This window comes from Salmo trutta, chromosome 5 (genome assembly GCF_901001165.1).
Source record: "Salmo trutta chromosome 5, fSalTru1.1, whole genome shotgun sequence".
NCBI lineage: Eukaryota > Metazoa > Chordata > Actinopteri > Salmoniformes > Salmonidae > Salmo > Salmo trutta.
This window is the reverse complement of record NC_042961.1, coordinates 5,942,839-5,956,075: the sequence shown is the minus strand read 5'-3', so window position 1 is coordinate 5,956,075 and position 13,237 is coordinate 5,942,839. Positions and strand designations below refer to the sequence as shown.

At 44.5% G+C, this 13,237-nt stretch overlaps 1 protein-coding gene across 7 annotated transcripts in view; it reads left to right on the top strand.

Annotated features, from left to right (window-relative positions):
• The window catches only part of marchf8 (membrane-associated ring finger (C3HC4) 8), a 162,367-nt gene that overhangs the window by 124,161 nt on the left and 24,969 nt on the right, over window positions 1-13,237 (top strand). For all 7 annotated transcript variants that reach the window (XM_029752306.1, XM_029752307.1, XM_029752311.1 and 4 more), the window contains one exon: window positions 6,908-6,987. In XM_029752306.1, coding sequence (XP_029608166.1) covers window positions 6,908-6,987 — 80 coding nt within the window. The remainder of the gene's footprint in view (window positions 1-6,907; window positions 6,988-13,237) is intronic.

The following is a 13,237-nucleotide window of genomic DNA, read 5'->3' as shown; positions in this document are numbered from 1 at the left end:
GTTGAGAAAGGGCAGTGTGGAGTGCAATAAAGATTGCATCATCTGTGGATCTGTTGGGGCGATATGCAAATTCGGGTGGGTCTAGGGTTTCTGGGAAAATGGTGTTGATGTGAGCCATGACCAGCCTTTCAAAGCACTTCATGGCTACAGACGTGAGTGCTACGGGTCGGTAGTCATTTAGGCAGGTTACCTTAGTGTTCTTGGGCACAGGCACTATGGTGGTCTGCTTAAAACATGTTGGTATTACACACTCGGACAAATCAAATCAAATTGTATTTGTCACATACACATGGTTAGCAGATGTTAGTATGAGTGTAGTGAAATGCTTGTGCTTCTAGTTCCGACCATGCAGTAATGTCTAACAAGTAATCTAACAATTTCACAACAACTACCTTATACACACAAGTGTAAAGGAATGAATAAGAATATGTACATAAAAATATGTGGATGAGCGATGGCCGAATGGCATAGGCAAGATGCAGTAGATGGCATAGAGTACAGTATATACATATGAGATGAGTAATGTAGGGTATGTAAACATTATATAAAGTGGCATTGTTTAAAGTGGCTAGTGATACATTTATTACATCCAATTTTTCATTATTAAAGTGGCTAGAGATTTGAGTCAGTACGTTGGCAGCAGCCACTCAATGTTAGTGATGGCTGTTTAACAGTCTGATGGCCTTGAGATAGAAGCTGTTTTTCAGTCTCTCGGTCCCAGCTTTGATGCACCTGTACTGACCTCGCCTTCTGGATGATAGCGGGGTGAACAGGCAGTGGCTCGGATAGTTGTTGTCCTTGATGATCTTTTTGGCCTTCCTGTGACATCGGGTGGTGTAGGTGTCCTGGAGGGCAGGTAGTTTGCCCCCGGTGATGCATTGTGCAGACCTCACTACCCTCTGGGGAGTCTTACAGTTGTGGGCGGAGCAGTTGCCGTACCAGGCGGTGATACAGCCCGACAGGATGCTCTCGATTGTGCATCTGTAAAAAATTTGTGAGTGTTTTTGGTGACAAGCCGAATTTCTTCAGCCTCCTGAGGTTGAAGAGGCGCTGCTGCGCCTTCTTCACTACGCTGTCTGTGTGGGTGGACCATTTCAGTTTGTCCTTGATGTGTACGCCGAGGAACTTAAAACTTTCCACCTTCTCCACTACTGTCCCGTCGATGTGGATAGGGGGCTGCTCCCTCTGCTCTTTCCTGAAGTCCACGATCATCTCCTTTGTTTTGTTGACATTGAGTGTGAGGTTATTTTCCTCACACCACTCCGAGGGCCCTCACCTCCTCCCTGTAGGCTGTCTCGTTGTTGTTGGTAATCAAGCCTACCACTGTAGTGTCGTCTGCAAACTTGATAATTGAGTTGGAGGAGTGCATGGCCATGCAGTCATGGGTGAACATGGAGTACAGGAGAGGGCTGAGAACGCACCCTTGTGGGGCACCAGTGTTGAGGATCAGCGGGGTGGAGATGTTGTTTCCTACCCTCACCACCTGGGGGCGGCCCATCAGGAAGTCCAGGACCCAGTTGCACAGGGTGGGGTCGAGACCCAGGGTCTATGGTGTTGAATGCTGAGCTGTAGTCGATGAACAGCATTCTTACATAGGTATTCCTCTTGTCTAGATGGGTTAGGGCAGTGTGCAGTGTGATTGCAATTGTGTCATCTTTGGACCTATTGGGGCAGTATGTAAATTGGAGTGGGTCTAGGGTGTCAGGTAGGGTGGAGGTGATATGGTCTTTGACTAGTCTCTCAAAGCACTTCATGATGACGGAAGTGAGTGCTACGGGGCGATAGTAATTTAGCTCAGTTACCTTAGCTTTCTTGGGAACAGGAACAATGGTGGCCCTCTTGAAGCATGTGGGAACAGCAGACTGGGATAAGGATTGATTGAATATGTCCGTAAACACACCAGTCAGCTGGTCTGCGCATGCTCTGAGGACGCGGCTAGGGATGCCATCTAGGCCGGCAGCCTTGCGAGGGTTAACACATTTAAATGTTTTACTCACGTTGGCTGCAGTGAAGGAGAGCCTGCAGGTTTTGGTTGCGGGCCGTGTCGGTGGCACTGTATTGTCCTCAAAGCGAGCCCAAGAAGTTGTTTGCCTCGAAGCGAGCATAGAAGTAGTTTAGCTCGTCTGGTAGGCTCGTGTCACTGGGCAGGTCTCGGCTATGCTTCTCTTTGTTGTCTGTAATTGTTTGCAAGCCCTGCCACACCCGATGAGCGTCAGAGCCGGTGTAGTACGATTCAATCCTAGTCCTTTATTGACGCTTTACCTGTTTGATTGTTTGTCGGAGGGAATTGGTGGATTTCTTATAAGCTTCCAGGTTAGAGGGCTCCCAAGTGGCGCAGTGGTCTAAGACACCGCATCTCAGTGCAAGAGGCTTCACAATGCTTTTAGTTTTAGAAATATTTAGGGATAACTTATTCCTTGCCACCCACTCGGAAATGAACTGCAGCTCTTTGTTGAGTGTTGCAGTAATTTCAGTCGCTGTAGTAGCTGACGTGTATAGCGTTGAGTCATCCGCATGCATAAACTCTGGCTTTACTCAAAGTCAGTGGCATGTCGTTAGTAAAAATTGGAAAAAGCAAGAGGCCTAAACAGCTACCCTGGGGATTTCCTGATTCTAACTGGATTATATTTGATAGGCTTCCATTAAAGAACACCCTCTAAGTTTTGTTAGACAAGTAACTATTTTTCCACATTATAGTAGGGGGTGTAAAGCCATAACACAAGTTTTTCCAGCAGCAGACTATGATCAATAATGTCAAAAGCTGCATTGAAGTCTAACAAGACAGCCCCCACAATTATTTTATCATCAATTTCTCTCAGCCAATCATCACTCATTTGTGTAAGTGCTCTGCTTGTTGAGTATCCTTCCCTATAAGCATGCTGAAATTCTGTTGTCGATTTGTTTACTGTAAAATAGCATTGTATCTGGTCAAAAAAAAAATCCAGAAGTTTACTAAGGGTTGGTAACAGGCTGATTGGTCGGCTATTTGAGCCAGTAAAGGGGGCTTTACTATTCTTGGGTAGCGGAATGACTTTAGCTTCCCTCCAGGCCTGAGGGCACACGGTCTCCAGTAGGCTTAAATTGAAGACGTGGCAATATCGCCTGCTATTATCCTTCCTCAGTAATTTTCCATCTAGATTGTCAGACCCTGGTGGCTTGTCATTGTTGATAGAAAACAAAAAAAAATTTCACCTCTTCCACACTGACTTTACAGAATTCAAAAAAACAATTATTGTCTTTCATAATCTGGTCCGATATACTTGGATGTGTAGTGTCTGCGTTTGTTGCTGGCATGTCATCACTAAGTTTGCTTATCTTGCCAATGAAAAAGCCATTAAAGTAGTTTGCATTATCAATGGGCTTTGTGATGAATGATCCATCTGATTCAATGAATGTAGGAGCCGAGTTGGCTTTTTTCCCAAAATGTAATTTAAGGTGCCCCAAAGCTTTGTACTATAATTCTTTATATAATTTGTCTTTGTTTCATAGTGTAGTTTATTTTTCTTTTTCTTTAGTTTAGTCACATGATTTCTTAATTTTCAGCATGTTTGCCAATCAGTTGGGCTGCCAGACTTAATTGCCATACCTTTTGCCTCCTCCCTCTCAACCATACCATTTTTCAATCCCTCATCAATCCAAGGGGATTTAACCGTTTTTACATTCATTTTATTAATGGGTGCGTGCTTATTAGTAACTGGAATAAGTAGTTTCATAAATGCGTCAAGTGCAGCGTCTGGTTGCTCCTCATTACACACCACAGACCAGCAAATATTCTTTACATCATCAACATATGAATCACTACAAAGCTTATTGTATGACCTCTTTCACACTATATTAGGCCCAGCCTTTGGAACTTTGGTATTCCGAAATATGGCTATTATATTGTGATCACTACATCCTTTGGATTTGGATACTGTTTTAAAGCAAATATCTGCAGCCTTAGTAAAGATGTGATCAATACATGTTGATGATTAATTCCTGTGCTGTTTGTAACTACCCTGGTAGGTTGACTGACAACCTGATCCAGGTTGCAGACACTGGTTACAGTTTGAATTTTTTTCCTGAGTGGCTAGCTTGATGAAAACCAGTCAATATTTAAATCACCCAGAAAATATACTTCTCTGTTGATATCACATACATTATCAAGTATTTCACACATATTATCCAGATACTGACTGTTAGCACTTGGTGGTCTATAGCAGCTTCCCACCAGAATGGGCTTTAGGGGAGGCAGATGAACCTGTAGCCATATTACTTCAACAGTATTTAACATTAGATCTTCTCTAAGCTTTACAGGAATGTGGTTCTGAGAATAGTGTGGTCTACAGCTTATCATGGGATACTCTACCTCAGGCGAGCAATAGCTTGAGACTTCCTTAGATATCGTGCACCAGCTGTTATTTACAAAAATACATAGTCCGCCGCCCCTTGTCTTACCAGATGCCACTGTTCTATCCTGCCGGTACAGCGTATAACCAGCCAGCTGTGTGTTGATAGTGTCGTCGTTCAGCCACGACTCCATGAAGCATAAGATATTACAGTTTTTAATGTCCAGTTGGTAGTTTAATCTTCCGCGCAGGTCATCTATTTTATTCTCCAAAGATTGCACGTTTGCTAGCAGAATGGAAGGAAGTGGGGGTTTATTCGATCGCCTACGAATTCTCAGAAGGCAGCCTGCCCTCTGGCTCCTTTTTCTCTGCCTCCTCTTCACGCAAATCGCGGGGATCTGGGCCTGTTCCTGAGAAAGCAGTATATTATTTGCGTTGGGCTGTCAGAATCGTTAAAGGAAAAAAAGGATTCTGCCAGTCCGTGGTGAATAATCACAGTCCTGATGTCCAGAAGTTATTTTCGGTCTTAAGAGACGGTAGCGGTAACATTATGTACAAAATAAGTTTAAAAAAAAGTTACAAACAATGCAAATAAACGAACAAAAAAACACAATAATTTGGGGACACGTAGAACGTCAGCCGGTGCCATTTTACTGAAGAGATAAATAATATTGCTTGCAGATGTGCATAATATTCTGAGACCCTAATCAAAAAGTATTTAATAACTCCAAATAGTAGTTATATGTTGTTGTAACATTTTAAACTTTTTTCACTGCATGGAACACTAGTGCAGTTGAATGCAGTATGGTGCGCTCAACATGTATTGTAGTTGAGTAGCCAGCCTAGACTACTGCTCAAATGTTGCTGTTGTAGGCCTACATGTTTCTCCTTTTTATGGTGTTTTATTGCAAGGTTTTGTTTTTAGGTTATTCATTGGCGAGCTTTAAAAACCGAAGCTAGACTGCAACATTTTAGTAGCCTAGCTAGGACTGTACTGTGTCTGTACACTTTCCCTCCGCTGCGCGCTGTAAACCGGACACACGAAAGAAAAGAAAAACACGGGACACGAAAGCGAAGCAATTTACATTCCATTCACAGATGCGAGCGCATCAGGCTGTAATTTCATAAACTAGTTGTAATTTCATAAAGTAGCTGACTCAACTGTTGACTCATTTATACTCGCTTGTGTGTCCTATTATCCTTTAGTAGTCATTTATAACCGCGTGTGAATATTTTATCTTTAACTTGTTGACAACCAAGATTACATTTTCTGTAGGCTACAGCAATGACCTGTTGGAACGGAAACGTGGCATGGACATTTAGCCTACACCACGTTTCAACTTTCGGTATGTGCCTTTAGTGATGACATGATACAGCGCGCTGGCTCGTGTGTGTGTGTCTGGGAGGGGGGTGTGTGGTAATGCACTGCAGTTTAGCGTGTATCACGTTGGCTGTGGTTGCTGTGATTTGTAGTGCAGTGCATCACGGGCGGTATGGAAGCTGGCCAAAATGAATTGACAACCCAAATCATTGCGCGGGCTGGATATAAATGTGCATTCTGTGGAACTGAACGCTTAAAACGCGTCTGCTAAATGGGATATATTACACTGAACAAAAATATAAACGCCACATGCAACAATTTCAAAGATTTTACCGAGTTACAGTTCATAAGGAAGAGTCTATTGAAATAAATGAATTGGGCCCTAATCCATGGATTTCACATGACTGGGCAGGGGTGCAGGCATGGGTGGGTCTGGGAGGGCATAGGCCCACCCACTGGGGAGCCAGGTCCAGCCAATCAGAATGAGTTTTTCCCCACAAAATGGCTTTATTACAGACATGGATGTAAACAAATTGTGCACAAAATTTGAGAGAAGTAAGCTTCTTGTGTTTCGGGGGATATTTTATTTTCAACTCATGTGTTTATATTTTTGTTCAATGTATATCTGAGAACGTATACAGCTAATCAGAGGCCAGCTCTCTCTCTCTCTACTAGTGCTGAGGGATTAGTGCTTTTCTGGTTTGTTTCGTTTTGATTATTAAAAAATAATAACGGTTTTCGATTTCGGTTCCAATAAAACATTTTTAACAAGAAATGCATTATGAAATATTATGAGCTTTCCAAGCCAAAAATAGTGAACATTCAATTGCCAAAATATTGTCTCTGTCAGGTCCACATCAATAGAACATTTTTTAATTACTATGAAATAATAAAAAAAAATGTGTTGTGTATATTACTTAGTTTTTATTTGATGACTTTATTATTTTGAATTCCTTAAAGCTATCATCTCGTGCTTGCTCAGGCAGTAGCAGCCTACCAGCCAGACAAAGTTATCTCTGTACTCCCCATACTATACTGTCTTCAGTCATCCTATTTAGCGAGGCATACTTTCACAAACTCTCTTATCCTTTCTCTCATCGTTGTGTTGTGTACATTCCTCTCTCGTGTGGTCTGTGTGTATCTAACCTAACGTAGTCGGTTAATCACTCAGCCCTACTCTTTACTGTATATGCAGGCATCTGGTGATGCCAATGAGACTAATCAGAGTTATTTTTGTATTTCTCGCTCTCTCCCTCAGGCGGGGAGCCCCACCTCCGTCAACGCCCCCTGCAACTTCTCACGAACGTCGGTCACCCCCTCCAACCAGGACATCTGCAGGTACTGTACACACACCTTTAAATAATAACCTTTCAACTCTAACCCTGACCTTTAACCCTCCAACCATGACATCTGCTGGTTTACATCCTTCAATTGCATTGGGCTGCCGAGGGCAAGGCAGACCCATGGATAGTTGATATTATGAAAGACGGGTCACAGATGGTGTTGCCTGATGCCAAACAGAATAGATTGGAGCTAGAGTTGGAAGTGAGGAGTACTACACAGTACTGACGAAGAACACTTTATTGTCCATTGTCACATTGTCTGCTTTACACCAACCACCCTGTGAAAGGTCAGGGAGTTTCCCTGTTTTAATTCTCCATCCTGTTTTCTTTCTTTGAATGCACGCTGGCCTTTGTTTCATTTCTCTTTTTTCTACTCCTCTCTCCTCCCTCCTGCTTGTCTCTCTTCTCCTCTGTACCGGTTTTCCGCTATCATCCGCCTGTCCATGCCTTCATCCCTCCACTCCTCCAACTTCCATCCCTTCATCCCTCCACTCCTCCAAATTCCATCCCTTCATCCCTCCACTCCTCCAACTTCCATCCCTCCACTCCTCCAACTTCCATCCCTCACCCCTCTATCCCTCTACTCCCTCACACACAGCCTTACCGCCACATCTCCAGATCAGTGCTCCCAGAAGCCTTTGCAGACAGCCGTGGTTCTATTGAACTCAAACGGCAAAACATCTCAGGGGTCAGGAGGAGACATCTCCATGACAACCCTCTGCCTGGACGCACCCCCAGCCTTCAAGCCCCCCAAAGCCCGAGGCGGGGTCTCATTCGGAACGGAATGGTTTTCATTGCTCCGCCCCTCCACCGTCAATGGGACATTGAAGTTTTCTCGCTCTCTGAACGATGTTGGTCAGCGCATGGATAGTCTCTGTAGTGGACTGCACTTCATAGACCGGACCTGTTCTGAAGGAGAGCTGGAGGTTAAACCCGAACCACCCAACACGGACCGGAAGTCCAAGGCACTCAACGGCAAAGCAGCCACACTCCCACACCAGGCCTCAAACCTACCTTCGTTCCCCACGCACACACACACCCACACACACCCTCACCTCGTCCCTTCATTCACCAACAACTACAAATACCTCAACCCCCAATACTGCCTCCAACCTCCCTCTACCGGCGTCCCCCCTCCTCCTCCTCCTCCTAACTCCCACCTCCACCCTCCCAGCTCCAACCTCCTCCGCCTCTTCCTCCCTTTTTCTCGCTCCTCTACTTCGGCCAGTCTCCAGTGTTCTGAGCTGGGGAGCTACGATTCCCGCCTCCACATCGCCAAATCCTCCAGCGCCCTGATGGGGGGCAGCGAGCCTCCCCTGGGGGGAGCAGAGGACCTCTTGGGGGATGACGAAGTGTTCGAGGTCCCCAAGGGAAGGACCGGGGCTTGGACAGGGGCTGGAATCCCAGGAAGAGATACTGGCAGCGGGGTAGTGGCTCTCCTCGGGGAAGCCCCCCTCTGCTACATGGATGAAGACAGCGATCTGGACCGGTTTTCATTTCTGGACCAGTGTTCGTCACCCACCCATTCAGAGAAAACAGGGCCGCTCACGCCAGGCCCGCTCTCTCCCTATTCGCTGTCCGGAGACTGCTGCAGGTGGGTGATTGCTGGATTGTCACCCTGTGCTGTTTTGTGGTAGAATTCCATAGAGTACCATTGCTGGATCCTGCTCACCCCTCCTGGGACGTGACGTAGTAGAGTCCTGCCCAGCCCATCCTGTGAAGTGGTAGAGCCTGAACACCCCTGTGAGGTGACGTGGAAGTAGAGTCCTTTGGTCCACCCCCTTTCAACCTTGTGGTGGTAGAGTCCTTTGGTCCACCCCCTTTCAACCTTGTGGTGGTAGAGTCCTGTGGTCCACCCTCTTTCAACCTTGTGGTGGTAGATTCCTGCACGCTACACACTCCCTGCCCCAGCTCAAATTAGGTAGTTGTCCTGGGAGAGCCTGAACATCCCTGTGACGTGACGTGGAAGTAGAGTCCTTTGGTCCACCCCCCTTCAACCTTGTGGTGGTAGATTCCTGTGGTCCACCCCCCTTCAACCTTGTGGTGGTAGAGTCCTGTGGTCCACCCCCTTTCAACCTTGCGGTGGTAGAGTCCTTTGGTCCACCCCCTTTCAACCCTGCGGTGGTAGAGTCCTTTGGTCCACCCCCTTTCAACCCTGCAGTGGTAGAGTCCTGTGGTCCACCCCCTTTCAACCCTGCGGTGGTAGAGTCCTGTGGTCCACCCCCTTTCAACCCTGCAGTGGTAGAGTCCTGTGGTCCACCCCCTTTCAACCTTGTGGTGGTAGATTCCTGCACGCCACACACTCCCTGCCCCAGCTCAAATTAGGTAGTTGTCCTGGGAGAGAGGAACATGAGCTCTCTGGGAGTGGGTTCAGGCTAGGGATCAACAGGCAGATTATTGGCTTCAAATAGCCTTATAAGGTCTGACACACAGATGTATACACGCACACATGTATACACACACACACTTTGTGTCAGACCAAGGTTGGGTGGCTCATGACCTGACTCGTGTCAGGAGTATGTACTGCGTAGGCGAGTGTAGGTGTGTGAGTGCGAGGCTTGCGTGGGTGTGTTTTATTTTTCTACTTGCAGGGACAGACAGACAGACAGACAGACAGACAGACAGACAGACAGACAGACAGACAGACAGACAGACAGACAGACAGACAGACAGACAGACAGACAGACAGACAGACAGACAGACAGACAGACAGACAGAGGGGCACGGACAGTGTTCTGTCTTGACAGACAGGCAGAGAGAGAGAGGGAAATAGAGAGAGACAGAGACAGACACACAGACACAGGCGGATGGTGTTCTGACTTGTTACTCCCTGTAGAGACCAAGACAAGTATAGAACCTTAAGGAGCTTTGATTGCACTCTATTCCTAAAGTAGTGCACTATACAGAGTAATAGGGTACCATTTGGGATGCACACATGGATTGAGATCACTACTGATCCTTCCTGTTTATATTTGTATTTATTATGGATCCCCATAGCAGCTACTCTTCCTGGGGTCCAGCAAAATTAAGGCAGTTTATACCATTTTAAAACAGTACAATACATTCACAGATTTCACAACACACTGTGTGCCCTCAGGCTTCTACTCCACCACTACCACATATCTACAGTACTAAATCCGTGTGTGTGTATAGTGTGTGTGTGTGTGTGTGTGTGTGTGTGTGTGTGTGTGTATGCGCCAATGTTTGTGTTCCTTCACAGTCCCCATAAGGTGTTTTTTAATCTGTTTTTTTATATCTAATTTTACTGCTTGCGTCAGTTACTTGATGTGGAATAGAGTTCCATGTAGTCATGGCTCTATGTAGTACTGTGTGCCTCCCATAGTCTGTTCTGGACTTGGGGACTGTGAAGAGACCTCTTGTGCCATGTCTTGTGGGGTATGCATGGGTGTCCGAGCTGTGTGCCAGTAGTTTAGACAGACAGCTCAGTGCATTCAACATGTCAATACCTCTCATAAATACAAGTAGTGATGAAGTCAATCTCTCCTTCACTTTCAGCCAGGAGAGATTGACATGCATATTATTAATATTAGCTCTCTGTGTACATCCAAGGGCCAGCTGTGTTGCCCGGTTCTGAGCCAATTGCAATATTCCTAAGTCCTTTTTGTGGCACCTGACCACATGACTGAACAGTAGTCAAGGTGTGACAAAACTAGGGCCTGTAGACCTGCCTTGTTGATAGTGTTGTTAAGAAGGCAGAGCATCGCTTTATTATAGACAGACTTCTCCCCATCTTAGCTACTACTGCATCAATATGTTTTGACCATGACAGTTTACAATCTAGTGTTACTCCAACCAGTTTAGTCATCTCAACTTGCTCAATTTCCACATTATTTATTACAAGATTTAGTTGAGTTTTATGGTTTAGTGAGTGTTTCGTTCCAAATACAATGCTTTTAGTTGTAGAATTTTTTAGGGATAACTTATTCCTTGCCACCCACTCGGAAATTAACTGCAGCTCTTTGTTGAGTGTTGCAGTAATTTCAGTCGCTGTAGTAGCTGACGTGTATAACGTTGAGTCATCTGCATGCATAGAAACTCTGGCTTTACTCAAAGTCAGTGGCAAGTTGTTAGTAAAAATTGGAAAAAGCAAGGGGCCTAAACAGCTACCATGGGGATTTCCAGATTCTAACTGGATTATATTTGATATGCTTCCATTAAAGAACACCTTCTGTGTTTTGTTAGACAAATAACTCTTTATCCACATTGTAGCAGGGGGTGTAAAGCCATAACTCAAGTTTTTCCAGCAGCAGACTATGATCAATAATGTCAAAAGCTGCACTGAAGTCTAACAAGACAGCCCCCACAATCATGTTATCATCAATTTCTCTCAGCCAGTCATCAGTGTAAGTGCTCTGCTTGTTGAGTTTCCTTCCCTACAAGCATGCTGAAATTCTGTTGTCGATTTGTTTACTGTAAAATAGCATTGTATCTGGTCAAACACCATTTTTTCTAGAAGTTTACTAAGAATTGGTGACAGGCTGATTGGTCAGCTATTTGAGCCAATAAAGGGGGCTTTACTATTCTTGGGTAGCGGAATGACTTTAGCTTCCCTCCAGGCCTGAGGGCACACACTTTCTAGTAGGCTTAAATTGAAGATGTGGCAATATCGTCTGCTATTATCCTCAGTAATTTTCCATATACATTGTCAGACCCTGGACCCCGGAATTCAAAAGTACAATTCTTGTCTTTCATAATTTGGTCCAATATACTTGGATGTGTAGTGTCTGCGTTTGTTGCTGGCATGTCATCACTAAGTTTGCTTGTCTTGCCAATGAAAAAGTCATTAAAGTGGTTTGCAATATCAGTGGGCTTTGATGAATGAGCCATCTGATTTAATGAATGAAGGAGCTTTTTTCCCCAAAATTTCATTTAAGGTGCCCCAAAGATTTTTACTATCATTCTTTAGATAATTTATCTTTGTTTCATAGTGTAGTTTATTTTAATTTAGTTTAGTCACATGATTTATTAATTTGCAGTACGTTTTCCAATCAGTTGGGCTGCCAGACTTTATTGCCATACCTTTTGCCTCATCTGTCTCAACCATACAATTTTTCAATCCCTCATAAATCCCCTTGGGTTAAACCGTTTTTACAGTCATTTTATTAATGGGTGCGTGCTTGTTAGTAACTGGAATAAGTAGTTTCATAAATGCGTCAAGTGCAGCGTCTGGTTGCTCCTCATTACACACCACAGACCAGCAAATATTCTTTACATCATCAACATATGAATCACTACAAAACTTCTTGTATGACCTCATACACTATATTAGGCCCAGCCTTTGGAACTTTGGTTTTCCTAGATATGGCTGTTATATTATTCCTTGCCACTCACTCTGTTCATTCTGCTCTACTCTGTCCTGGCTGCTAGCCTAATGCAACAGTCTTTCTGACACATTATTGGAGTGGCTCTCCCTGGTTCGGCTTGAATCTGAACAAGAGGCAATGATTAGAAATCGAGCCAGCGCAAATGTGTTGCCAATGGAAACGAGATATTATAGATCAATGCTGACTTTTACGGACGTACCACTCAAAGTAGAGAACTGGGAAGGTTTTTCCATTGAAACAATGGTATTATATTATTAAACACAGTGGAGAGGAGAAAGTTATTTAACTGCTTATTGGATGTTGACTGTGTGATCAGGGTGTACGAGGGAGGAACAGAGGAGAGCTTTAGATGCGACTGACATCAGGGGCCTCATTTATGAACGTTGTCTTCTAAAACATGCATATGCTACATTTTTCACGCAAAAGTTGGCATTTATAAAAACTGAAATTGACGTGAGAATGTGCTTATCATCCCGTAAACTTTAGATCATGTGTACAAACAGTTTCTAGTGGTTGAACAAGGCAATAGTAGACTAGTAATAGACTTGTGCAAATGGGAAATATATACTGAGTGTAAAAAACATTAGGAACACCTTCCTAATATTAAATTGAACAACCTCTATTCATCAGGGCATAGACTCTGCAAGGTGTTGAAAGGGTTCCACAGGGATGCTGGCCCATGTTGACTCCAATGCTTCCCACAGTTGTGTCAAGTTGGCTGGCCATTCTTGATACACACGGGAAACTGTTGAGTGAAAAACCCAGCGGCGTTTCAGCTCTTGACACAAACCGTTGTGCCTGGCACCTGTTACCATACCCTGTTCAAAGACACATCTTTTGTCTTGCCCATTCACCCTCTGAACGGCACTCATACACAATACATGTCTCAATTGTCTCAAG